The sequence below is a fragment of the Camelus ferus genome, chromosome 23 (genome assembly GCF_009834535.1).
Source record: "Camelus ferus isolate YT-003-E chromosome 23, BCGSAC_Cfer_1.0, whole genome shotgun sequence".
Classification (NCBI taxonomy): Eukaryota; Metazoa; Chordata; class Mammalia; order Artiodactyla; family Camelidae; genus Camelus; species Camelus ferus.
This window is the reverse complement of record NC_045718.1, coordinates 7,543,778-7,571,161: the sequence shown is the minus strand read 5'-3', so window position 1 is coordinate 7,571,161 and position 27,384 is coordinate 7,543,778. Positions and strand designations below refer to the sequence as shown.

The following is a 27,384-nucleotide window of genomic DNA, read 5'->3' as shown; positions in this document are numbered from 1 at the left end:
AATATAGAAACCATGCCGGGGTCAACAGATACCCAAAAGTGGCAATGAACAGGCCAGAACACATGGACGTAGCACTTCAGAATTTCTAATCCAATTCTTAATTTAAGTCAAATTCAGTTATTTCTCCCCTTTTTATTTCTAAAGTTAATATACTATGGTTAGAGTAATCAGTTGAATATCAAATCCAAGTGAGTAATAAAAACTAAATCAAGTAGTATTAAGGCTAATGCAACTGAATTTATTTTTCATGTCTTAATATTGACCAGCTTTTGTAATTCTTGTATTTGTAATATTATAAAATATACTGTTGGCTGTCTCAAAGAATTTTATAAACTAATTAGTTCAACAACAGAGACTCCGGTAAGAGCTATACAGTGAAGTGGCGCTTTATTTCTGGCCACATATGTAAATTCTACATCAGCATTACTGTTAGTTTTAATCATTACTGTTTACTGACACCAATAAAATGGAATTGTTATATAGTAAGAAATATGGCAACTAAATACCCCTTCCCCACCCTCCAAAAAAGAACAATGTCATCACTTTAATTTCATTAAGAGTCACAAAATTTTTTATTTCGGAAAAATATTTCCTTCAATGTTTATTAGATAATGAATTTTATTTAAATGAATAATTTACTTTTACTTTTCTGTGTAGACCAATTAAAAAGTATGCCTCTTTCTGTTCATAAGCAAACTCTACTCATCTAATTCTGCATGGCAGATAAGAAATTAATACTCTACCTCCTTCTACCTTAAAAATTAGCTATGAAATCTTCCTCATTATGAATTAGTTATTTCTGTATGGACTGTTGTCATGCTGCTGTTAAAAAAAAGTTAGTAAAGGATATGGACACATGGGAAACAAATCATAAACCATAATACTAGTTTATAATGAAATATATTAAACATTGTTTAAATATTAAACAACAAAATATTCCTATATTAAATAAATAAGACTTGAATTTGTCATGTGGAACTATAGGCCAATACCACCGATAATGGGGATGGTCTAGTGCAAAAAGGTGGCCACAAAAAAAAAAAGAGAGAGAGAGAGAGAGAGAGAAGATGACACGACATTTAATACTGGTATTGTTTTCATAACAAATTTAACCAGTGAGTCTCAACTTTTCTGAATATAAAATTACCTGAAGAACTTTTTAAAAAATACTGATGAACAGGTCTCATCCCAGACAAATTAAATGAGAAACGGGATTCAGGCAACAGAATTTTTTAAAGGTCCCCAGATGAGTGTAATGTACAGTTAGGGTGGAGAGCTGCTGACTGAAACCCACAAGCATCTCACTGTTCCCTGACTCAGCAAGGTGTCCAATGGATAAAAAAAAGGGAGCTTTCTTTTACTGGTGGGGCAAGACAGAGGTGTCTCCAGTTACTTATGGGTAAGTTAACTTTATTAGTATCTACTTGATTTCCATTAAAATATGTGCATTGGACTCTTCATTCCCTATAATTCTGTATTTTTAAACTCCAAGACCGAGTAAAGTCAAAGAGTACTTTTTTGTAATAAATCAGTTACACTGAAAATCTATGATTCATGAACATAAATATTTACTGAATGCCTACTATGTGCAAGGCACTGTGCCAGGTGATGATACAGGACTTGGAGTCATGGGGGAATGAAGAGTGATTGTCTGAAAGTGTTTTTTTTCCCCTTAGAATTAATGGCTATAAAATGAATTACATGGACCTAAATAAGGGAATGAACTTGGAAAAAGAAAAAAGACAAAGAAATTAAGTACATACCATGGGTCTGATTTTAAAATACATGAAACAGCATATCTGCACTTTTCCTAATGTTATTTCCAGAGCCTCTGAATACACGTAAGGCAAATTCAAGATAGAAAAATAAACCCTGTTTAAAGTAGATGTTCCCAATTTTAACCACATTCTGTAAAAGTAAATTTAATACATAAGTATAAATACTAAAAATCTTTATAGAAAGGTAGTTCATGTCCACTTTTAGTAGTCTTAAACAAGTAACCTTACATTAAAACATTACGGATCCTACTCCTTGACCATTTCATCGTGGAGGAAGTCTATACAATACATAATTTACTTTGAAAACAGATTTATATGCTGAAAAATTCCAATGTGAACAAATTTGAGTTTTCTTTTATTTTCGAGAGGGTGCAGCAAAGGGAAGAAAGAGGGGGGAAGAATCTGTTCAAACCTTACAAATTTCCTAAAATCTAATCATTTAAAATGCTGACTGCTTTTTTCCTGAAGAACCTAGTGAATTCCATTATGAATAAATACTTTTTCTGTTCATTATTGGCATGGACTTTTGCAGGTTACTTAAAAAATAAATAATAAGTGCTTCTCATTTTTATGATAGCATTAAATTTCAAAATGAGGGTAGGAAATATCAGCTTAACATAAGAAGCAGCTAAATGTTTACCAAAAATATGTTAACCTAAGAGGGATCACTGTGGGGGAAATGACGTAAGATGAATGACCAGCAACAATTCTAATAGCAAAAACTCTTTAGGGGACTAAAGGTTCCAAGTTGCTCTTAAGAATAAAAGGTGGAATCAAGACTCAAGAAAAACGCTCATTCATTGTACCTTGGGTGCAACCCTCTGTCTCGAGTACAGAAGTAGGAAAATATTTTACTAAGTTAAAATATAGGTTTTATATTTTATACGATATTGAATACACACATAAAAATACCAGTGTTTTTATCTTGTTTCTGTTCAGACACTTAATTAAGCAAATGTGTTCTTTGGTGTCTGGGAGAGTTTATCAATATTTAAGGATAATGGAAGATAAGAACATGCCTAGAAAGAGAAGACTCAAAATCCTATACCATATATACCATATAAAATAAGAATCAAGGGTGGACTTATGAGAAAAGATAAAGAAGTTAAAGTTACACTGCAGTAAGACTAATACATTTCTTTCCCCCAAATCATACTCTGGCTCCCAAAATAAAAAGTACTATAGCCTATTAGGTTTTTAATCTGTGTTTTGAGATTTTTCAAGTGGAAAGATATCACAGATAGAAATATATCATTCTAAGTTTTAAAATTACCAAAGTCAATGAGAAGAATGTACATTCATTAAATGTATTCATTGTAAGTAAGGAAGTAAGCTGAACAGTTCAACCAAAGCTGAAGCATTGTTCTTGATTTTTCATTATTCCTTTTTAAATAAAGAGAAAGTATAGATATAGTACACATACAGGTTGACATTTTGAATCTTTCAAAATAGTCACATCCCTTTGCTTGGTTTTGGAAGTTCTAGAGACTAAAATTTGATACCATTTATAACATAGTATTTTCAATAAAAGGAATTATAGAGCAATGAAAAATCAGAAGCAAGATGGCTTAGAGAGCCTTATAACCTCTAAATATACACACATTTGTAACCTGCATTTATTTTCTAAAGAAACAAATTTTTAAGTAATGCTAATTTAACCAATGGAGAAAAAACTTCTATCAAAATATACAATTTCCATTACAGACTAGAAGGCTAATATTAAAAAAATAGTTGTAAGCCAAAAAGTTTTGCTTATATGGATGATGGGCATCATCCCTTTGAAGCATAAATCATCAAATAAGGTTTTATAAAAGATCGATCTGTGACCTTCTTCATTTGTAAGTTCTTGATAAATTCATAAAGCTTGAGTCTATCTTTAGATCAAGGTATATCCATGCTTCTTAATCCAGATTTCCAGAAAAGGGAGAAATCAAGAAATTCAGAATCTCAAGTGGGATTTGTGCTTTACCATGTACCTGAAAAATAATATTATAATAGGTTAGAGTGATTATAGGAATTCTAGAATTTTTAGCATATTACATGTAAAAATACTGACATCTTTTAAAACTTAAAAGCAACAGTGGAACAGGATTTTTTGCTTTCTAAAAAACGGATACTGTAACCTTTGGGAATATAAGGATTTCTGAAGTAAAATGGGAAAAACATTCCTCTTATTAAATTCTATAATCTAAGAGCTTCTGGCTAGAATAGTAAATGTTTCCTTTTAATATACCATCAATAATCAGATCTGGGTTACCTCAATCACCTTACCCATAATGTTCAGTGAGAGATCAAAAAAGTTACAGATTTTAAAGAGCACCTCAAATGAAACCAGTAGATGCAGTGGTATTGTGATCATACGCTGTTCTTCTATTTCCAGTTACAAAAGTGGTATTATTGTAAAGGGCTTTAAGAACTCAATTTATACTAGTAATTAAGATAAATTCAAAAACTGAATTCCTTCCATTAGCTACCAGCTACCCATAACTCAGCTCCAGAGTCAGAGACCTTTCGGTGCCAGCAAAAAAACAAAGGGATCATGTAACCCAAGTTACCTGGACAGAGGACAAGGTTCAGCAAAGCCACACAGCTCATTTGAGCCGGATCACAAAATCAAGACTAAAATGTAGGTCTTCCAACTCAGACTTAGTGTTCTTTCTACTAAGCTTATAAGCCCTTTCTCTGTTTCTGAAGTCAGTGTAATAAAGGTATTTGCTAATTATCTACTGTAGATCAACATCAAATGAGGCAATGTTCCAAAGGGCGAAATGGTTCACAACTTTAAGGAAACTAAAATCTAACTGAGGAGAAAAATTACTACAATAAGGCAGAAGTAAGTACATTTTAGGATCAAAATTACCTATCCAACGTTTCCCAGAATCGTAAGAAAACTGGTCTATCCAGATGACGTTTGTGATAGCTGAGTTCTAATACTGTTACGTCCCATTTCTGAACATTTGGATCTAGACGAACTTCATCGTATTTGAGATGGAAGGCTTTAACTATATGGGGGAGAAATAATCTTTTATATTCAAACTGTAATCAAAATTATAAAAATATTTTATAAAAGAATAAAAATACCCAACACAGACATTAACCAAAGGAAAAAAAAGTCAAATATTTCTTCCACCAACAGAAGCTGTATTATAAAGTAATCTCTGAAACAGATGCTAAGCACTGTTATCCTCAAAAACATTCAACAAAAAAGTATTGATTTTTTTGAAATGAAGAATAATAAGGTTAAGATAAAATGCGTATGATCCAGTGTAGGAGAACAGTAAGAAAAAAACTAGTCACATTCAATATGATAAAGGTGGTAAAGTATCACAGAAACACAAGAAAGTGCCTTCCCCAGATCATGGAATTCAGAAAAGGCCTGGATGGGTAGAGTGGAGTAAGAATGGCTTAGTCTCGCAACTAAAGAAATTCAATGAAATTGCATCATGCAAAGTAACATGGGGACAGGCTAAGAGGTAAGACCACAGAGGTTCAGAGCAACACTGGCCTTGTAGGCCACATTAAAGAGTTTGGACATTTATCTAAGAGACGTGGACAATCACTGCCAAGTGTTCAGCAGAGGCTAATGATACAATAATCTATAGGAGAAAGAGAGTTTTGCTCAACTGCGGAGAAGATACACGTATGACAAGATTGATTGAAGAGATAATTAGGGAATGAGAACTAATGGGACTTGGTAAGAAATGATGAAAAGGGAAAAAGAAAAACTGAAGGGTCTCTGGAGAAGGTTACAGGAAGCAGCTATTTACTGATTTAAAAAGAGTTTAGCAAAGATCTAGAAGAAGAGGATTTCAGGCAGAGGGAACAGCTGATACAAAAGCTCTGAGATGGAAGGGAAGTAAGCTTGGGACGCCCTACAAACAAAAACGACTTTCTTGTAGGCAACGTCCTATAAGTAGAAACTTTTCAGCTATGGTAAAAAAAAAAATCTGAATTTTATTCCAAATGTGATAGTAAACCACTAGATAGTTTAGAACAAGAAGGTGAAAATTATCTGATTTTCATTTTCAAAGCATTTCAAAGTATCTCTGGGTGTGGGACAGATAAAAGACTCTAGGACAAAGCTTCCCAACTGGTGTGTGTGCTGCAAAGTGTTAACAGGTGAACATAAAATACTGATTCTCAGTCTTTCTCCCTGATCATCCAGTTGGACCATCCTCACTAGTTTATTATTGTATCTGCAATCAGTTTATCATCAATGGAGCATTAGTTTTACACATGCATATGGAAGATGTTTACCTTTTCTTTCAACTTTTTACTTTTTTTCTAATATATAAAATATGATTATTACTATCACCATTATCATCCAATATTAGGTGTTTCTAAAGAGAAAATGACTGTTAATTTTTTTTAAAGAGCTACTTTATAGACTACCTGTTCCATACTGCTTGCTGCCTTACTAGGCTTTTGATGTTAACAATTAATCGAGGTCTAATTATTGATAGAAATCCAAAATAAACCGTTTGTGCCCCTCAAAAAACACATAAACATTATTTTTAGGTGGGAGGGTATGGCTCAGTGGTAGATGGCATGCTTAGCATGCACAAGGTCCTGGGTTCAATCCCCAGCACCTCCATTAAAATAGATAAATAAATAACCCTAATTACCTCCCCCCACTAAAAAAAAAAAATTAAATAAAACAAAAACATCATTTCTAAATCATTTCCTTTTATAAATAAAGGTCTCCTTATTGAACATGTTACTTCATTTTGAATTTAATCCAAACTAATGAATTTAAACCAATTCATTAAAGGGGCTATAAGTTACGGATTCAGAAAACCCACCTTCAAAATATTTATTATTTATATGTATAAAATTTTTTTTAAGTTCCTTTAAATTAAATGAAGTCAAAATTTCAATGTTCTTTTCTGCTTACTATGTTTCTCTTTTCTAATTTTCTCAGTATGATTTTCTTGAAATCATTCTTATAAATACATGAGTTATTTTAAAATGATTTACCTAAAGCCATAAAGGCCTAGAGTCCTCCTTACTAATTTCAACTAGACTTAGTTTCTATAGTATTTATTTTTCCAACAGAATATACAACTTTTTAACATAAAACCGAGATATCAGAATCCAAAAAGTTTAAGTCACAAATGAGGAAAAACAAGGTTTCTCTCTTCACACAAAATATTTTATTAGCACGAAGCAATGGTGGCAGGCAAACTTCCACAAAGATGTTTCCATAAAACATCTTTCTTCCTCAGAAAAAGATTTAGCGTTTTTAAGCCTCCGCAAAAATAAAAGAAACAAAGATCTTTTATAAGAAGCCAGTTAACTGGGGGCACAATGAATACTGAAATACAGAAATTCACACAATTCATAACTGTTCATTTTTTCCAAACTACATGAATGTTGTCAACACTTTTTGCAGAAACAAAGAAGCAAAAGAAATAGAAAAGGTGCTCTTGAATAACAGCTGGTGGAGGAGTGATGGCACGCCAGACGACAGAGGACAACATGACACAGAAGGTTAGTAAATAAAAAACTCCCTCAACGATAACTAAGCCATCATCAGTTAAAACTCCTGAAAAACAAATGTATGTAGCCACTTCAAGCGTAAAAAACAGCATTTTTAAAACGCTATATCCAGTCACAAGCTAAAATTTCTCATAATTTTGAAAAGATTTTATTTGGCAATTTTATACAATTCAGTATCTTAAGATCTTCCCTAAACCTTTGGATGTTATTATTATGAAATATGAAGAAAATATAATTTTTTACTAAGTACCCCCAGTTCCCCCCTTTTGCTAGATAGGTTTTTATCATTTTCTATGTGTGTTGTGAGGTAAAGGTGGGAAGCTGGAAGAGGCAAGAAGACCAACTAAAAGGTGAGAGAGAACATATCTCTGGCTTAAGCAAATTGCTAAAAAAAACCAAAACAACTAACTGAGGAAAAGAAACAGTCCAGGGATGATGGAGAGAGGATAACAGACCCATTGGAACAGGCTGAATCTGAGGCACCAACAGGACCTCCTGGAGGAAATACCTGGTACCAGTGAGACAGCCAGGCCCAGAACATCAAGCTACAGACGTAACTTGTACAATAAGAGGATGTAGGCGGCAGTAACTGCGAGCTATCAGATCTCCCTGAGAGATTTTTTGTAATTAAAGGAGAAGAGAAATGGGAACACAAACATGCAGTTAAAAGCCAGAGAAAGAGCAGTCTGAGAAAACGTAACAAGTTCTTGGAAAAGAACATTTAAAGGAGGAGGAAATGTGTCCAGAGACTACAGTTCTGATAAGGAGATCAGAAGTGTCCAACTTTTGGGTCACTGGTGAGTCTGGTGGGAGCAGTTTATTGGGAGAGCAAGACTACAGTGGATTGAGCATCAAACAGAAAGTGAGTGGAGACAATTCTTTCAAAAGCTTCACTGGAAAAGGAGAGGGAGCAAGAAGAAAAGGTGAGGTCAAGAGGAAAGGACTTTGTTACGTTTGTTTTAAGACGTAAGGGGCGAGAACACTTTCATTGCCAATCCTGATAATTAAGAAGGTTGAAGAGAAAGAGATTAATTCATGGAAGAAAATCATTAGTGATAATTTTTTAAAAAAATCTCTTAAGTTCTTATCTAAATTTCAGAAGACTTAAAGATCTGGACAAAACAATTAAAACACTATGGTCTTAATGAAATTTAGAGAGCATTTATATCTTGAAGACATTCTGGTCATTTTTTATTACAGTACTACTCAACAAGGCAAACACAGAGGTAAAACACAACAATTAGTGTTCACTGACATTTTACTTTCATTAAAATTCCCATTCTCTCTACATCTTTGACTTCTATTTATCAAATCTGTGCATTACTCAGCTTTTAGAAATAACATAAAAAGTTATCGTAATATTAGAATTCATTTTAAAAACTAGTGTAGGTAGGAGAATAAATGATTAAGCTTTCAAGTTTGGGTAGTTCCAGTCTGGAAGGACAGTGGTACCACTAACAAAAACTAAAACTGCTTTAAGGAAGAAGAAAAGCTGGATTTCACAGTAGCACAATCTACATTCATAATTAACTAAAGTTGTTATTTCTAACAAACAGACTTGTTTCATGAGAATGCGTTTTAAAAAGTAATTTTACTAATGTTACTAACTTAAATGGGTGCTCAAATAATAATCAGAATGTCCCTACCAGCAAATAGACAAGCTTAAATCCATCTACTCTTGGTGCATCAATACACACCAAACACAGTCAATAAAACATCTAAGACACGTGAAATCCACTCATTTAACAGGCAGTCTACTGCACGCTTCCCCGGGCCGTGCGCTCTTCTGTGCCCACAATACAAGAGTGAACAAGGCAGGCAAGGCTGCTCCCATCCTGGAACTGGCGCTCCAGCCAGGGAAGACTTACAAGATGGATATAAAAATAAGATAATGCCAAGCAACAGTGTCACAATGAGAGTAACTGGGAGGAAGTAATGGCTACTTCCAGGATGGTCGGAGAAGGGTTCCCTAAAGGAGAGAACACTTAGCTGAGACCGGAATGAACAGAAGTCTGTCATGCTACAACCATCCCAGACAATGGGGCAGGCTGGCCAAAGTCAAACGGCACTTTAAGTTATAGCTACACATTACTATTCAGCTAAAAAAACATTTAAAAACTGGCTATCAATTTTGATAAAAATGTATGGACATGCAACAATATTAATGATTTTTTAAGCAAACCTAAAAAGTAACTATTAATGTTGGAGGGTAGGTAATAATCCACTTCTAGATAGAAGTACACAGAAAATATTAATGTTCTCAAAAAGGCCTTAAAATATTTCACAGGTGCTTACAAATTAACATTATAATGTTACTTAATAGGAACCCTTTGATGTGCACATCAGATATGCATAGCCAGAGATGACTCCTTCTCCTAAAGCAAGAGCATTTCTCTACTGGTTAAGCAGTAAAAAGTAAAGAGTCTTACTTTTAGCAAATATGTCAACCGGTGATCCATCAGGCAAAAGCCACGGCCAACCTTTGAACTGCCACGCAGGCCCCTGCACAAAAACTGCTACGACCCGGTCCCTGTGGGAGAACAGAGGGAGAGGAAAGTGGAGACTGAGCATCTCAGGCAGCCCTGGGTGCTGTAATCCTTACAGAAAGAGTCTCATAATACGGCCTTCCTGTCAACACGGCCGTGAGGCAAACAGAGCACCATGTGGCCACAACCTTTCAGTATAAGGTAAGCACCCGAGCACATTAATGCGTGCTGTACTTCCCGCACAGCTGTTTACACGCACAGTCCTCATATGTGATCCTTTTAGCCTTTTATCCTGCTCCTTCTATTAAATTAGAGCAAGGGCCCATTCTCTCAATGCATTAGGGAACAGTAGTTTACCTGTCAATTGAAAATGTTGCTTTTAAAAGAAAATCACTTAAAATTCAAACACATCTTAAATATTTCACTTTAATTAAACATATTATAAGTTATAATAATTCACTAACCATTTTATAAAGCTCCAAGGCCTTATTTTTGAGTGCTTCTGATTATTTGGAAAATAATCTGCATACAGAAACCACCTAAACTTTTTAACTTTTTTAATTGCTTTATAACTGTTTCACTCACTTTAAATTCTCTAAGTTTTTTCTAAAGCAACTTGTTTTCCTCAACCTTTCAACTTCATTTTCCTAAAAAGAACAAATCTCTTTCTAGGCTCTCCTATTTCATTAGTTTACAAAATATTTAATTAAATTGAGAAGCTACAGTAAGTACAACTGCCAGAACAGTTTAAGCCTACAACTAGAGAGGTGGGAACAAATCCGTAAGATCAGCAGTAACAGCTCAAAGCAGCAGGACTTACTATGAGCGTTTACTCTGTGTCAGCGCTGGTCTGAGAACTTTACACATTATGTTAACACATTTACTCTTCAGAACAATCCAATAAGGTAAATTATTATTATGCCTATTTTACAGATAAGGAAACAGAAATGCATGGGCATACTGGAGAAGAGTCCACCAGCCAGAAGGAAGAAGAGGGGGAGGGAGAGGGGGAGTGCGAACAGAGGAGACGGGGAGATAGGGAGGGAAATAAATGACTGACCTTGTGCACTGGTCATGCTACTGCCCTGTGTGGGGACTGACAAATCATGAGAATAGCCAAAACAGTATTATAATGAAAATAGTTTAGACCTTACACCTCCGCAAAAGGGTCCTGGGAATGCCCAGAGGTCCACGGACTGTACTCTGATAACCACTGAATTCAATGAAGACTACACATCCAACAAAACATTAAGCCAAGGTTACCTTCTATTCAAGTTAAAGACCTACAGCGAAGATCAAAGTTACGGTGAAAAACCACAGCTTAAAATTCTTAACCTGCTCACAATCTCTAAGACTAAAATTAAATCTTAAATTAAAAAATGTCCTCCTTTCATGGGATATATGCTCCACAATGCCAAAACCATCTTTGGTAACAGAGTACACTATTAAAGGGTCTCTTAATTTTACGATGTAACCTGCACCACACAACAGGTGAAGGCCCAAGGTGCCTGCCAAGCAGAAGAGAATCTGCTACGAAGAGGTCACCTCGATCCTACTGCGTCTCACGGGTTGGCAGGGGAGCAGGAAGATACAGATACTACTGCCGATGAATTCCCGAAGGGACAAGTAACAGAGAAGAGAAGAGAAGAAGAAGGGTGAGGACAACATCATCCCAGGTTATGACACTGACAGCCAGGGACCAAGCTAATACACACACGCAGTGTAAGACAGCACAGGGGTGGCACCTGCATGCACTGTGTGTGTTACCACTTTCTGCAAATAACTGCAAGCATATAAATGATGTAACTTTCTACCTCCTGCAAGTGTTAAACTTGATACCTGAAATTCTCATCTTACACTTCATCTGTCACTCCAAGTATCTCTGTTGGGTACTAGGGGAGAACTCTAATACAACCCTTCATACTTCAGTAAATTTTTAACATACTAACATTGACTTCTAATACCTGAAGACCAAACTGTACCTCGAAGGTAAACTTCAGCTAACACGTCAATGTGTTGCAGTTTCTATGTCAGAGATGCACACTCAAGAGTCCATTTTTATTCTGGCTTAGATTGATAAAATAATTTAAGATAATTCATGTATCTGAACTTATAGGCACTTTATAATACAAATAGCTTAATATTTTGTTAAAGGACATTTTAATACAATAAAAGAGCTGAACCAGGGTGATCATGCTACTATTTTCATTAAATTGTTCCCTAGGAACAAACAGTGCTTTCACTTACCATTTCTTACTAGAAAATCTGAATTCTCCAAATCAAAAATCTTAAATACAGGCCCTCTAAAACAACACCAGTCTATATAAAAGTTTTGTTCTAAAACCTGATCCAGAATAAATGCACAAGTGGAAAGAACTTTTATTAAGTTTTCCAGAAGTTTGTGTTTCTTCTTATAAGTAAAATAAAGTTTAGACATCCAAAATATATTTACTTAGGTATTAACAGAATGTTAACATTATTGAGGACCAAACTGGACATAGACACAGGTTTCAAGGATAGGATCTAGTCAGTGTTCATGATAAAATATGATACTTGTTCATTATACAAGAATTAATGACTATGTAAAAAATACAGATTAACTTACCAGTCTTGAGGCATTAGTTTAAGGGGCTGGTCTACTACTCTGTAAGGAACCGTGACACTAATTGCAGTGCCCCCTGGTTGCATCTGGTCTTTTCTTCTCTGTATGAGAGTTTCATTTTCTCGTTGGCAGCCTTGTTTCTTCTTTTCATCTGATGGGACAAATCTTTAAAAAAAAAAAAAAAAAAAGATGAGAAAAGGTCAAATGATTCCATGGAAATCATTTAATGAGAAAAGAAATTATATTTTGAAATTATTTTTTTAATAATGATAGTTTCAAACCAAACACATTATTTTAAGAATAAGCCTGCTCAGCATGTACGGATCATAATGCTTAAAGGGTATGGGTCTTTCCTCAGCATGCCAGATAGAGCCCCAGCTCATTTAGGCCAGAAGTTGGGGGGGTGGGGGTGGGGGTGGTGGGGGTGGTGTGTGCGTGTGTAACACACACAATTTACATTCCTTCATCTAGAACTTAGCATTATATAAACAACCATACTAATCCGATTCCTCAAATGCTTCCTAAGAGAAAAATTTCACTATAAATCACAGGTCACCTGAAGCTGATGTGGCTAGCTAGGTGACTCAGTCTACCCAGGAGCATTACAAAACACCCCCTTCCACATTTGAAGCACCACTCCCATCAAGATACAGAGCATCTGCAACAAACCGGAAAAGTTTCCTCATGCACCTTTCAGTAACCCCCTTCCTCCCTCCCCCAATAGCAACCACGAAATTCTGCTCCCCACCACCATGGATGAGCCCTGCCTGTTCCAGTAATTCACACAAGTGGAATCGTACAGGACTGTACTCTTCTGTGCCTGGCTTCTTTCATTCAGTTTAACGTTTCTGATATTCATCCATGCTGTGTGGCATATTGGTAGTTCATTCATTTTTACTGCTGGGTAAAATCCTATTGTATGAATATGCCACAATTTGTTTATATATTCTTCTGTAATGGACATTTGGGTGGTTCCAAAATTGGAGTTATTACAAATAAAGCTACTATAAACATTCTGGTGTTAAGTCTTTTTGTGGACATATGTTTTCACTTCTCTTATATAAATACCTATGAGTGGAACTGTTGGATCACAGGGTACGTTTAACTTTAAAAGAAACTGTCAGAAAGTTTTGCAAAGTGGGATAAAGTATAAAGAACATCTTAAAGGCATCTCTGAGCTAGCTAGCAAGTAAAGAATTCTTGGGTCAAAGACTGAGTAAAGAAGGGAAGTCAAAGAGGTTAGAATAACACTGTAGACTTCTATCCACGGAAGGCACTGGCAAACTAACTAAACTTGAGCTTTACCTTTTACTGTATTTCACTAGACTTTCGGAAGAGGAAACAAAGCCCATATTCTGCCCAAGGTAGAGAATCTAACAGAAGTCCCTTCTTTCATACAGCTAGGACTCTGAGGGTTAAGTTCAGTATAATGTAAACTAGAAATAAACCCACTGCCCACCCATTTTCCTGCCCTCTCCTCAGCCCTAACCAACACCCTGGAAATTACAATCTCAGAATTGTAAACCAGACCTCACTTGGATTTAAAGCAACAATTAACAACACTGACCACAGTGACTGGTTTGGAAATAAACATGTTAATGAAGCCAGGCCAGTAAGACTTGATCGTAGGATTTTTGTTGGAATTATTGGGAAAAGGGCACTGTCTCTCCACTGTGATTAGTAACCTAAAGTTTCTGATAGCCACCTTTGGCCCTGAAAGGGGAGAACCTCCCTGAGAGATGGAGAGACCAACTCCTCATTACATCATTTAGCACCGAGTTCAACTGAGTCAGAAGCCAGGACTTTTCAGTTACATTGAACCAATAAACTACTTTTTGATAAAGTTACCTGAGTTGGTTTTTAATACTTATAACTAAAGTGCTCTAATGAATACAACCAGAATTGCACAACTTACACGGTGGATGGATATCTGTGATTTAGAGAAATATTCTGGTATCCATTGACTCATCCAATATTTGCAATTTATTTATTGCACTTCATATTCCATAAGTATGAAGGAATGTGGGTGATATGATTAAAGTCATTACTGTTTAAACAAGGATATCTTTACTAAAATAATTTTATTAGTATAAAATGCAAATGAGATGCTAGAGCTAAGTTCCAGATTTATGTTATTATGAAAACAACAATTTTATGGATATTTCCTAGATTAAAAATACAGTTTTCCTTTTTCCTAAATAAAAGTTGGAAAGGGAAAGGAAAAGGAAACGAAAAAAAGAGAAGAATTAACAGTAATATTTAATATTTACTTATAGAAGGGCTAGAAAATTGAAGAATCCTTAGCTTTACATGAACCAAACAGAATCTATGCCAACATGAACTATGGGCTACCTACCGCCAGTACTATAATTGTGTGGAGGAGGTTTCAATTATGCATTAATTACATAGCAAAGCCTCCAGCTGACTCAAACCGTAGGGGAGATGTCAGCTGCAATGAGGTGTTAAACAATGAAGGGAGTGTTTTAAACTTAAAAGAAAAACTAGGCATGCTTTATCCAAAGCATGTAGTCTGTTCAACTGTTTGGCTTCTCTGTAGTAAGGCTAAGAAGAAAGATGCTAAAATTTAGTTGGTGATTTCTATGTACTATTTACTATCTTCATTATAAAGTAGTATTTTATATTATTACCAAATCTATTCTAAGAGGTGGGCAAAAATAAATCTATTTCATATTTATCCTATTGTAGATAAAACATAAAAATATAAAACATAAAAATTCCTTCTTTCCCACAGGAAAAGGTTCACTGAAAATTTCACTCAAAAGTACTAAAGAAAAAATACTATATGGATATGCCTGTATGTGCCAGTTACATAGGCCTTCATAAAGCTACTTAAGTCACAGGCACTTAAAATTCAATTCTGCGTTTGGTAAAACCCGGAATCAGCAAGTATTACAACTTATCTTGCTACTTATTTTCACTCAGTCTAAGTTGTGTAGAAGCAGTACCATCTTCTCTTTGGAGCTAAAGTTATTTTTGTTTCCTTTTTAAGAGCTGTCATCGTTATTTTATCCAAAAAATTAAGCACCTGGAAACTTGAGAGTGGGATACAGGTTTCATTTTCATACTTTCAACTAACTTCTACTAATGTCTAGGTTAAAAACCTGCGGTCCTTCCTCCTTCCCCTGGGGTGTGCATCTAATAAGCAGAAGTTCGTATCACTTGTGTTGTTCTTCAACTGAAACTTGGAAGTGGGGAGAAGACAACAATCTGAAACTCCCTTCAAGCTCTTCAGACAAAGCAAAACAATTCATATTAAAAATTAATATAGTAAGAGTTGAGCCAGCCTCGCTATAATTTTCTCTAAAAGATTCAGGTAGAAAAGAATATATATGTTTTAAAAATTATATAAATGACCTATAAAGCCTACAGTACTGAAACTGAAATTTTGTTTTCTCAGAAGAAGAAAACTGAATTACTAATTCTCAGTATTTCTATGTGCTATGAAACAAAGTTTAACAAATTACTTACTTCAGGTCCTGTAGAAGGTCCTTTGCATTAAGCATGGTTATTAAAGAGGTGGTAGCTGCAGGGATTATGATAATGGGTGTTCGAGATCCTGTAAAGACAAAATGTTAAAGGTAGCAAATATGTTATTAAAAGGAGTTATTTTCCCAATTAAAACTTAAATTTTTGTTTGTAAATTTGTCATTTTAACTCTTTTGAGCTAAAAAATAGTTTAAGTCAGCAGTGATATTCAGAATATTTAGTAATCAGGATGACTTGAGTGCTGACTAATTAGAATAGATACCAAGCACAAACGTTTGATCCAATGGCTTGAGCATACTCTCAGCCTTGGTTCTGTAATCTAGCTTGCCCACATTTACTTCTGGAAGTAAGTTCAGGGTCATATGCACAACCTTACCTTTCTTCTGATTTGGGGGAGGTCTGGCTTGAGAAACTGTAAGAAAGAGAAAAATTCAAAAGTTTGAGTGTTATAAAAATCACATTCCTATTTTCAAACTTACAAAGTAAATAAGGCCTAAAAAATTTGTATTTACATATGACTAGTCATAAAATTTCAAAATATATTTCAATCTTCCTAAATAATATTGTCACTTCTCTGTTTCACAAAACCATTAAAATGCCTTAGCATTATTCAACAATCAGTGGTCTCAAGGAGAGTGGATAAACAGCATTGCTAGGACTGAGTGTCTCGTTCATGGACGCTAGGGTCTAGAATAGGAAGCAAATAAGTAATTTCTGAATTCACTGATTCCACTGTAACAAATGCAAAAACAGAGCACTATAAGAGCATATAACATTGGGAGAATGGCTAGGGAAGCAAATTAACTATTTTGGAGGAAAAAGAATGGAATTACTGGGGACTAAGACCTAAAATGTTTACCTTTCTCTTTTTAAAATTGTTTTTTTTGGTTTTATTATTAGCAGAAGAAAACATTATAGGCAACGAGTCATGAGAAGGTCCTTATTCCGGAATTGCCCAAATTATCCGTAATTCTGAATGTATGTTATATAAACATGAATATTCAAATCTTTTCATTATTTGTCTATTTGTTGGCATAATAATGGTAACATTAGCCTAGTTCAAGATTAATATTAATTTTAGGATAGAAAGTGTTGTCTGTTCAATTTTCAGTATTTATTCATACAATAAATTTTTACTGACTGCCTTCTATGTGCCACATGCTGTGCTAGAATTTTTTTTTAAATGACAAAAAATAAAATTCAACAACTTAAAATTCTAATTCAACATCAGTTCTTAGAGATACCACTTTCAAAAGGAAGTACACACATCTTTAGAATATATTCCATTTCAAAAGCAGTAAAATGCTATATTTTGACTAATACTTTGTACTCCTTTGTACAGCTATTTCACTGTGATAAAATATGATGGGAGTCCAGTAGTATTTTTCTAGCCACAGAAAGCAGAGAAAGATAAACACAAATACAAGTTCACATTACATTTATTACAGTGTTCTAATCTTTCTTCTTGCTGAGGAAAAAAATACTAAAACTTCTTTAAATTATTTTTAGAAATAGGACTCATGGAGACGTCTGACGTGTGGACATGGATACAGCTAGACAATGTCATCTGAAATATAATACAATCTCAATATCTGGAACTTCTTGAGGGGTAAAGGAATGGCAGGATGGATAGATACATGGATAAACGGGACAGGAGTTGCTACAAGAATGATTAAGGAGAACAACAAATCATCTTTGGCTGAAATACCACTGATTTGCTAAGGGAGTCCACAATGAACTCTGGAACGTAGGAAAAGATTCACTAAAATCAAGGCTGAGAAGACCTAATAAGAAAAAGACAAAATATAAAACCTCACATACTAAAAATAAAGTCTAGGTGTTTAGTAAAAAATAACTACAATTAAGGATCACGGCAGGGACACTATGATGAACACGCTAAGAATAAGCCTGATTCAAGGGTGGGAGGAGGGAATAGCAGAGTCCACATGGAGAGTGACTGAGAGCACGAGTCTGTGCTCAGAGGATCTCATTCTGCCCCCACTTGTCACTTCCTAGGCAGATCGCCCCACAAGTTGAAATGAATGCCTGCTCAGCTTCAGTTGTCCTCAACTATAAAATAGAGATAACAGTTTCTACATCTCAATGCTGTTACAAGAATCTTAGAAACAAGGCAAGTTAAGTCCTCAGCCAGGTCTTGGCGCATATTTACCACTCACTGAACCTTGTGGTGCAGCTGGTGCTAACAGCTACCGCTTCCAGCACCACCAACACTGCTGCGCCGTCCCCAAACGCAATGACTGGCCTTTTACAAGCTGAGAATAAGCAATTATGGTTGCTATGCTCGATTTCAAATATAATTATATTCTTTACTTAAATATTTACTCACAGCCTATGTACAAGGCACTCTGCTAGGCTCTTATTTTTATAATGATAAATAAACAGAAATAATCCCTGCCCTCAAAGACCTTTCAGTAAAGTAAGGGAGCCAGACCATAACATGTAGGCAAACTAACACATATAAGCAAATTTGAATATGTAACATTAAGGAACAAAAAGAATGTACACTGATATTAAAGTGTCCTTTAGACAGATGCTTAGAAAAAGTCTCTGAAAGGAAATGGCATTTAAGCTGAGATATGAAGGATGAAAAGGAGCCAACTTGCAAAGAACAAGTGAAAGAACAGCCCAGATAAGAGGGAGGAATGTGGGCAGGTGCCAACGGCAGGAAGAAACACGTGCTTGCGGAACTGCAAATGTGCAGACAGATCATGGGGACAAAAGGATGAGTGGCAGGAGATGAGGTTAAAAATATACATAGGAGCCAGTTTACGTAGGGCTTTCTAGATAACGTTAAGTTTGTATTTAAGTGCTGCTGGAAAACTCTAAAACTTTTAAGCCAGAAAGTGACATAATCTGATTCTCACGTCACCCCTTCTGTAAGGGAGGAACAATGAATTCAGATAAGGGATGAAAAGGGGGACGAGAGTGAAAGCAGGAGGCTCCATGAGGACTATTACCAGCAGTCTACAGTGCTGCTATTCAAATTACATGTGGTTAAGGACAAGGTTATTTTTTCTGGTAAACTTTCCAAAGCCAACTGAATAAAATGCAATACAAGGAACTGCTGGAAAACTTGTCCTGTACCTGGATGCTGTGACACTACTGTACTCTCGATTTCTCTATGTATCTTGTAGGGACCAGAAATAAACAGGCCATGGACTATTACTGTAAGATGCACTAGTCTTGAGAAACGGTGGTGGTTTCAACTTGAGTTGTGGTAGTGGAGATAGAGAGAAAATGGATAAACGTGAAACACAGAAAAGGTAAACTTAACAGAACTCCCTGACATATTAGACAAGAGGAATAAGCAAATGTGAAGGATGAATAACTCTAAAGTTTTCGACTTAAAAAGCAGAGTTGACGATGGCGTGAAGAAACGGAAGAATGTGGAGTAAGACATCTTGGGAAAAATACCAGAGAACAAAAGTTTTAAATCAGTTTTAAGATGTCTATGGTAAGTCCAAATGTTAGACAGTTACTATAAGATACCAGAGGTAAGAAGAAACGTCTGAACTGGAGACACAAATTTGAAAATCATCAGCACATAGATTTAAAACCATGGGATGAAGTAATCTAGCCAACACCTCAGTTATACAGTGGACTGGAACGGCCTAAGAAATCTGGTTAGAACACACAGAGGGCTAACTCTCCCAGTCTCACATGAGCAGTAATCAGGTAACCAGAGTTAGAGTTATGGGTAGTCACCTACTCATTTCAGAAGATCTATGAAACAGAAGCAAAGAGTGAAAGCTGGAGAAGTGAAGTATGCACTGTGTATGTATCAGAAAGAGGCGGGGAGAGAAGGAACATGCACAAGAGATTTAAGGATAGTAAGTCCCAGGACTGTAGTTTATCAAAGGGCTGTGCTTCGTAATTCACTGGAAAATACGTGCCTCTTGTTAGTTATATTCTCTAAATGAATGTTTAGAAGTTGGGAATAATTGTTAACACTTTAAAATATTAAATTTATCTAGGGACTTGCCTGACACATTTAGTGCTAAATAAATATTTGATGAAAGAATGAATAAAAAAGAAAAAATGATCAAAAATGGAACACCACCCTTGAGTTCCTACTGCAGGAAAAAAGAATAGGTGGTTCAGTCCCCTATTTCCAAATAATTCAAACTCTACCTAACAACAGCATAGATTCATGCTGTCTCATCTATAACATGTTACACTGCCAGATGTTTTGTGTGTTCACTTTTTTCTATTTTAAAAAGACAATCCAAGTGAACATGCCACATATTATACAATATCCCTCCAAAGCTGAGCAGCACCCAATAAGCAAATACATTTAACATTTCTGCAAAACCGAAGTTCACTCACTAATCAAGACAAATAAAGATGACAAGCTGCTAACAGCCACTCAAGTCAGGTCTTATTGACAAATGAGTACTAAAAACTTACAATCTTTGCTTTTGGAATGGTGGGCTGGGACCGTGGACCTGTCAAAGTCCATTAGCAGGTGAAAGAAGAGGAGATCTCACATGGATAGGCATCAGAACATCTGTTACACTATGAGACGTTTGCTAAGATTACTCTCTATCATTTTAACTGCCGGTGCACCGGGGTAGAACAGCTGAGAAAGGATGTTAGGACGTTAAGAGCTGAAGAGACCCCAAGCTCCTTACTTCACACGTGACCTTCCCCGGCAGCACATAACCGGCTGTAGAACTCAGCCCTCCTCCTCCACTTCACCACACGGCCTGTCTGAACAACCTGGCTGACTCAGGTGTTAGTGCCTCCCCTACTGCCTTCCTTTGTTTGCCAAACGGTTTTGAGAAATTGTGAAATGGAGACAATTACTTATTACACAAAACGGAGTCAGAATCCTCAGTGCCGATTTCTTCTTTTTTTATACTGTTTCCGAATTTCTCATGTGATCTCCTTTAGACTGACCAACTATGCCCTGCCTGCCATCCCTCCCTGTCCTAGAGAAAACAAAATTCTGTGTCTATCATTCAATTGCCTCCACAATATTCCTCTCCTTTGTAGGCTGTATTCTTTGGGTCCAACTCAGTCTGCCAACTCCTATTTCCTTCACTTTTTTTCTTTCTTCCTGAAGAGTTCCTTTAGCTTCTCCTAGTCTCTGGCACTGAATACATGGAAGGCATTCAAATAATATTTACTGAATTTAATTGCTCTTCCTTATACTCTCATAATGGCTTTTGGTATGGTCCTCCCTACTAAAAAAAAAATAGTTTCATGGTCCTGTCATCTGAAATAAATTATATCCAAGGTGCTCCAAATTTTTTAAAATGTCAAAAAAAAAAAAACCAAAAAAACAAAAACACACCACTGTCATTAAAAAAAAAAAAAAAGTAAATACTAGTCCTGTCAAGATCCAGGACATAGTGAAATAGCCTACAATATCATCCCAACATAACCCTCTTAATATCATACTTTTAAAGTGCTTCCAGAAATATTTAATACTTAGAATCTACATAATTTTAGAATTAGCCTATGTGTGAACATACTACGAGTAAAAAGATAACCAAGTCTCCACTACTGATACTAACAAAGTGAAAAGGAAGAGCACCCAGTTAAATTCCCGCCTGTCTTTCCAACTGTTTTCATTTTCTTCATAGCCACTTTCAACAGCATCGATACTATGCTAAATGCCAAAATAAAACAAATACCAAAATCAAACCCAAAACACCTAAAATGAATACAGCATTGGTATCTACATTCATTTATACAGAGCAATCTTCTCTAGGTACTAGGAAGAGGAAAGAAAAATATTTCTAAAATAATTTCAATATTACCTTTGCTTATTAACACATATATTTTAAAAAATGATTACAGAAACTTATACGCTCAGTAACACAGATATCTGAAATTCTAAACATCAAAGTTGCTTATCGGTCTATTAAAATCATGGTTTTCTGCTTCTACAGGAAAAAACAAAAATCACATCCACGTGTGCTACCATGGAATTCGAACAAGATACTGATGAGGGAATAGGTACGTAATAAATAGCTTTTTACGTTTTTCTAAAATCTTAAAAACATTTTCTTAAAAACTTTCTTTAACTCTTTAACTATACCCATTTACTCAAGTAAATGTTCTTATAATATTAGTTTTGAAGTATTTTAAGTAAGATTTCAATTACTCCAAAGCATTATATGTATCAAAAATTTTTACTGTTGTGATTACTATAGGGAAAAAAAAAAGAACAAAAAGTTTTATATTTTCACCTGGTCTTGGTACTGGTTGTGCTGCAGGAGTCTGTGTCTTACGGGCTGACGCACCTTCCTTTAAAAGAATAAAAATTGTTATGTCAACATTCTTTTGCACAACAAACACTTTCATTTAATTACTGCAAAGAAATCTATCTCTTTGTCTCTCCCATCAGTCACTCCACTGAACATGCTATGATCCTAACAACTCTTAAAAAATTTTTTTTAAAACTCCCTTTACCTTTTATGCTATTGGTTGTGAGGTAGTAAGAGAAATCTTTAGTGGAAAATATTCTTAAATTGTTAAAATATACATAAATTGTTACCATTTAGTAGTTATTGTAAGTATGTAATATTTTTCACATGTTCAATGATTTGCTTAATTGCTGACAATTTTAATATTCTCAGAAATAGCATTAACAGTTTCAAAATCAAGTCAATCTTTTTTCCCCTTGAAGAGTCTCAAAATGAATAAATGATATATAATCTCACATTAGAAAGATGTAAAGTGTTACTTTCAGCGCATTAAAAAAACACAAATATTTCAAATTAAATGCCCTTAAAATATTCAGGGGAAATAATCATATTTATAAAGATGAGATCCGTTACATTTAAGAGTGGTTGAAAATATCTTAAAAACTGAATAGCAAATCTCAACTAATTACTAAGCATGTAATACATACAACGAAATATGCTAAGTATTGGAGTACATCAATTATATACTCAGGAAGAGACGCCTCTGAAATGCTTAAGATACTTCAAAAGTTGTCTTTAGCACAACAGTTTCAATCATACTCACTCAATTTCTCATTAAAACATTTTTCTTTATACAAGTGTAAATTTCAAAACAACTACTAACTCTTGGGAGACTTTACTCTAACTGTACTTGAGAGCAGGAAATCTGACAAATATCAGGGAAGGTACGTAGGTCCACAGTAACAAAAATCACTACTACAACCACAGAAGCATTTCTAAAATTAATATTTACAGGATTTCTTTCATCGTATTAATTTTCTTCAAAATTTGAGATTTTACATGGTAAAATCATTTGGAATGGTAAGCTATCCCACAGCATCTTTTTGTTTTTAATGATTATAAAAATGAGTACCAACAGAGAGAATGTATTTCACTTTCAACACAGCGATATTCCTGGCATTCAGTTAAAATGGTAAAGAATATTCCTTACTGCACCAGAGGTAACTAGAAAAAATTCTTTGGGGGGCAAAAAAAAAGCATGTGAGGACAGCAGAACATCCTTTCCCAATATTTTCACTATTATGCATTTAGCTACATATTGGTGTGGTTGAGATTAAGTCACTTTGGATGCTGGTTTTGTGGCTGTGTTAAGTTTGTGAAAATCTGTCAAGCTTACTTACGATATGATCATTTTGCAAGTAAATTACATTCAAGTAAAATTTTAAATGTAAAAAAAGTGAGTCATTATTAAAGTAGAGAGCATATTAAACATTTTACTTCATTATAATGTGCTGAAATTTTCTGATTATATGTTTCTCTAAGTTCACATTAGGGGACATAACTGCTTTTACTCATCTTTGTAAATCGGGTATGCAGAACATAAGGAGACATTCAACAAATGCTTGTAATATTGAACTGAGTCTAGATTAAAAAAAAAAAAACCCGGAAGACAGGGATAATTATTAAACAGAAATCAATTAAAGAGACTTTGGCTTTCTCTCCCAAGTTCCTGTATAAAGAGGAATCAACTAGACATTATATAATATCAAGATTAAGCTTTAACCATATTTCTCATAAATACTGATTCACTGGGCATGGTTTAAGTACAAACAGAAAGAGAAGGAAAATAAAGGAAATGAGACAGGAATAACAACAAGCACCCACATGTGCAGACCTACTCTCCCCGTAACCCTTCTTGATTATATGAGCCATTAAAATCCTTCATCTCATTCTATGCTCCCCCTCAACAAACAATTTTTTGTCTTATTTCAGCAGAATTTCTGTTAACTGCAACCAGAAGAGTTTTATCTAATCTTATCTTCTCAGATTAACTGAAAATTCTGAGTTGCCAAAGTCACCACAATGTAACTTTGCTTCATTCTGGAGGTAGTAAACACACACAAATAAGCTCAAGTGTGTATACACACATATACACACATATGACACTTCAGTAGGCTGTGAGTACCTGGAATGAAAACGAGAAAGACCTTTGCTAATCACGTCATTAGTTTATGGCCATTTCTAGGACTCCCTAGCCAACACTAAGAGCTAAAAGCTCATTCTATTCCAATCTGCATTATTCTGAAATAAATTTGTAGAAGTCATATTCCACGAAGGACCTCAGAAACCACAGAGTCCAATTCCACCACCCTTTACTCTAAAGATGAAGAGACAGAGGTGAAGTAGCTTTTCAAAGGCTACACAGCAGTGTATCTGGCATATATTAAGAAACTGAAATATCAATTGGCACTAATATAAAGTAAACTGACAGGTCTATATATTTAGAGATATTTGGATTAGGGGAAAATACTACTCAGCTGGGAAAAGAAAGGTATCAGCACAAAAACAACTAAAAGAGCTGACAAGTTGTGCTAACTGGAGAGGAAAACCTGCTTTCTCTGGAAAAGTCAGAACCATTACAATTTCACCAAGACCTAAGGCAGTCTGGAAAAGAAGTAACTGATAAAAAGGGATGGGGGATCGGGGAAATAGTGATAGACTCATATTTGCAAAACATAACAAGACAAAACAAAGTAAACTCTTTACAATCCTTCCTTGCCTTCTTTTAGCAAATGAGATAATCTAAAATCTTCTGGTATTAGGAGAGAGAATACTGGTATTTGCTGTTCAAACAAGCAGAAAATAATACCATAATATAAAATATCATAAAAATATTTGTAACAAGTATCAGTATTAAAAAGAATATATATTTAATTTTGAAAAAAGCTGTTTATATGAAACTTAGTAAAATATTGAAAATTCTTAATGCAGAAAACATACAGAATATGTACGCAGATTCTAGGCGTTTATAATCTATACCTGACTACTGTATTTATGACAACAAAAGTAACACGTTTTAAAAAGTAAATAAATACTAATTGAATGCTTCCATGCTTTTGCCTTTTTAAAACTTTATTCCCATGAAATCTGGGATTTGATATTTACAATTCCCAAATACCAGGATTTTTTTCTTGAAGCAAGTGAATTTTTTTACAGTTTTTTATTGAGTTATAGTCATTTTACAATGTTGTGTCTAATTCCAATGTGGAGCACAAAAGCAAGTGAATTTTTAAGTACAAAAAGTATTTTGGAAAAACTGTAAAAAAAGGAAACTGCAACTCTGAGCAAATCACAATGAGGCTGAAAAACACAATAAAGATTTCGGGAGCAAAACATTTACAATTTGTTTTTTCAGACTTGTCACAACCTGGAGGCATACGTATGCACTGTTCGCCAAAAGGGGAAACAGCTGACACCCGGGTAAAGCCCAGCCCACGGCGTCCGTGGGGCGGACCTGGATGGAATGAAGCGAATACCGCGGACAGAGACAGCTCCTGGGGCTTCCCCGGGCTTATGAAAGTCACGTCTACACTGCACTGGGCTCCGGTAAGGGTGCAAGAGCACTACGACTTTAGAGCATGTACATACCTTGACTATAAAATACTTTCGCCCCCGCCACTTGCTCACCTCAGAGGGCGTGATCCGGCAGCCACGCCGCCGCTGCCTGAGGCCCGGCCTGGACGCCGGGGCTGGGGGAGCTGACGGGGGGGCCTGCCGGGGGCAGCCGGCGGGAGGCCCAGGCTGGACGCCGGGACTGGGGGAGCTGCCTGAGGCCCGGCCTGGGGGACCCGCCGCTCTCGGGCGCGGAGGCCGGGCGAGGTGCTCAAGGGAGACGCCAAGGATGGGAACGGGGCTGGGCCCGCCGAGTACCCCAGGCCGGCCGGCAGGGTCAGCAGCTGTGACCTGTATCGGTCGTGGGAGTTCAACGGACGACCCTCAGGGCTCTGGGAGCTAGGAAACGGTGAGTGTGTGGGGCTGGGTATCCCAGGACGGGAGGGAGGGGAGGGGGGTCTGGCTGCGGGAGTCTGAGGCCTGGAGCAGCCTGCGCGCGGGACCCCCGGGTACCCGTCCCTCCCTGGCACTGCCCGCGGTGACTCGGCCCCCAGCCTCTTCTGGTGGCCCGTGTGTGCAGCCCTGGGTCTCCCAAGATTTTACAGTGATCACAGGAGGGATCATCAGGGGACAAACTACAAATTAAATTACAGGCTACCAAATAGAAGAATAAAGTATATAAATTTTTAAAAAATACTTTATTGTTAAAAAATGTTAACCATCATCTGACAAGGCAGGGTTGCCACAAATCTTTGATTTGGGGTGGGAGGGAGCAACACTTGCAAAGCCCAATAAGGAGAAGCACAATTAAAACAAGGAATGCCAGTTAAATATATACACTTGATACCTCTATCAAATTTCTCCTTATGCTATATAATTCTCTATTTACTTGTCTGATTCTCCCAACCAGACTGTCAGTTACTTGAGGTCAGGGACTGTCTATCACACCCTGAATGCCTATTACAGAGAGCCTGGTGCATGGTATATGCTTAATAAATATACATTAAGTAATTAATTAAAACAAATTCATTTGCCTTAGCATTACTAATTCATCACTGTTACACTGTTTAGACTGTTTCAGTGCGTTAAATGAAGATGGTAAAAATATCATAAAAGATTATTGAGAATTAAGAAAAATTCATTTATTCATTCTACATACATTCATCAAGAGCATCAAGTACCGAACAAGAAACCAGCACTGCAGGAGTATAAACAAGAGCAAGGTGGCTCTGCCTTTACGAGGTCTGCAATCTAATGGAGGCCAGTGAATGAATGAATGAATAAAAGCGTAAAAATTAGAAATATAATTACATATGTATTTAGTTATTTTTAATGTGTACATTTGTCCATGTATGTGTGTATATGTCTGTGTCCAGCTCACTGCTCAAAATAAAGAGGGACTAACAACTATTAAACCATCTTCTTTTCATAAAGAAACATTCTCTGTATAAAGATAAGAAAAGAACAAGCATACCAAATTCAGCAGCGTATTAAAATAGATTGTATACCATGAATAAATGGGAGTTATTCCCGAAATGCAAGGATGGCTCAGCATTTGGAAATCAATTAGTGTGATAAATCACATTAACAGAATGAAGGGAAAATAACTTCATGATAAACTTCATGATCATCTCAATTAACGCAGGAAAAGCATTTGACATAATTCAACATCCTTCATGATTTAAAAATAGAAAACTCTCAACAAAACAGGAAGAAATGGAAAT

At 35.8% G+C, this 27,384-nt stretch overlaps 1 protein-coding gene across 1 annotated transcript in view; it reads right to left on the bottom strand.

Moving 5' to 3' along the window:
- Nucleotides 1–217: 217 nt before the first annotated feature.
- CDC73 (cell division cycle 73) overlaps nucleotides 218–27,384 on the bottom strand; it is an 80,552-nt gene continuing 53,385 nt past the window's right edge. The window contains exons 11-17 of the mRNA XM_032466787.1: nucleotides 22,091–22,148; nucleotides 16,249–16,284; nucleotides 15,855–15,942; nucleotides 12,369–12,530; nucleotides 9,707–9,807; nucleotides 4,639–4,780; nucleotides 218–3,754 (exon numbers count right to left, since the gene is read on the bottom strand). Coding sequence (XP_032322678.1) covers nucleotides 3,718–3,754; nucleotides 4,639–4,780; nucleotides 9,707–9,807; nucleotides 12,369–12,530; nucleotides 15,855–15,942; nucleotides 16,249–16,284; nucleotides 22,091–22,148 — 624 coding nt within the window. The 3' untranslated portion in view covers nucleotides 218–3,717. The remainder of the gene's footprint in view (nucleotides 3,755–4,638; nucleotides 4,781–9,706; nucleotides 9,808–12,368; nucleotides 12,531–15,854; nucleotides 15,943–16,248; nucleotides 16,285–22,090; nucleotides 22,149–27,384) is intronic.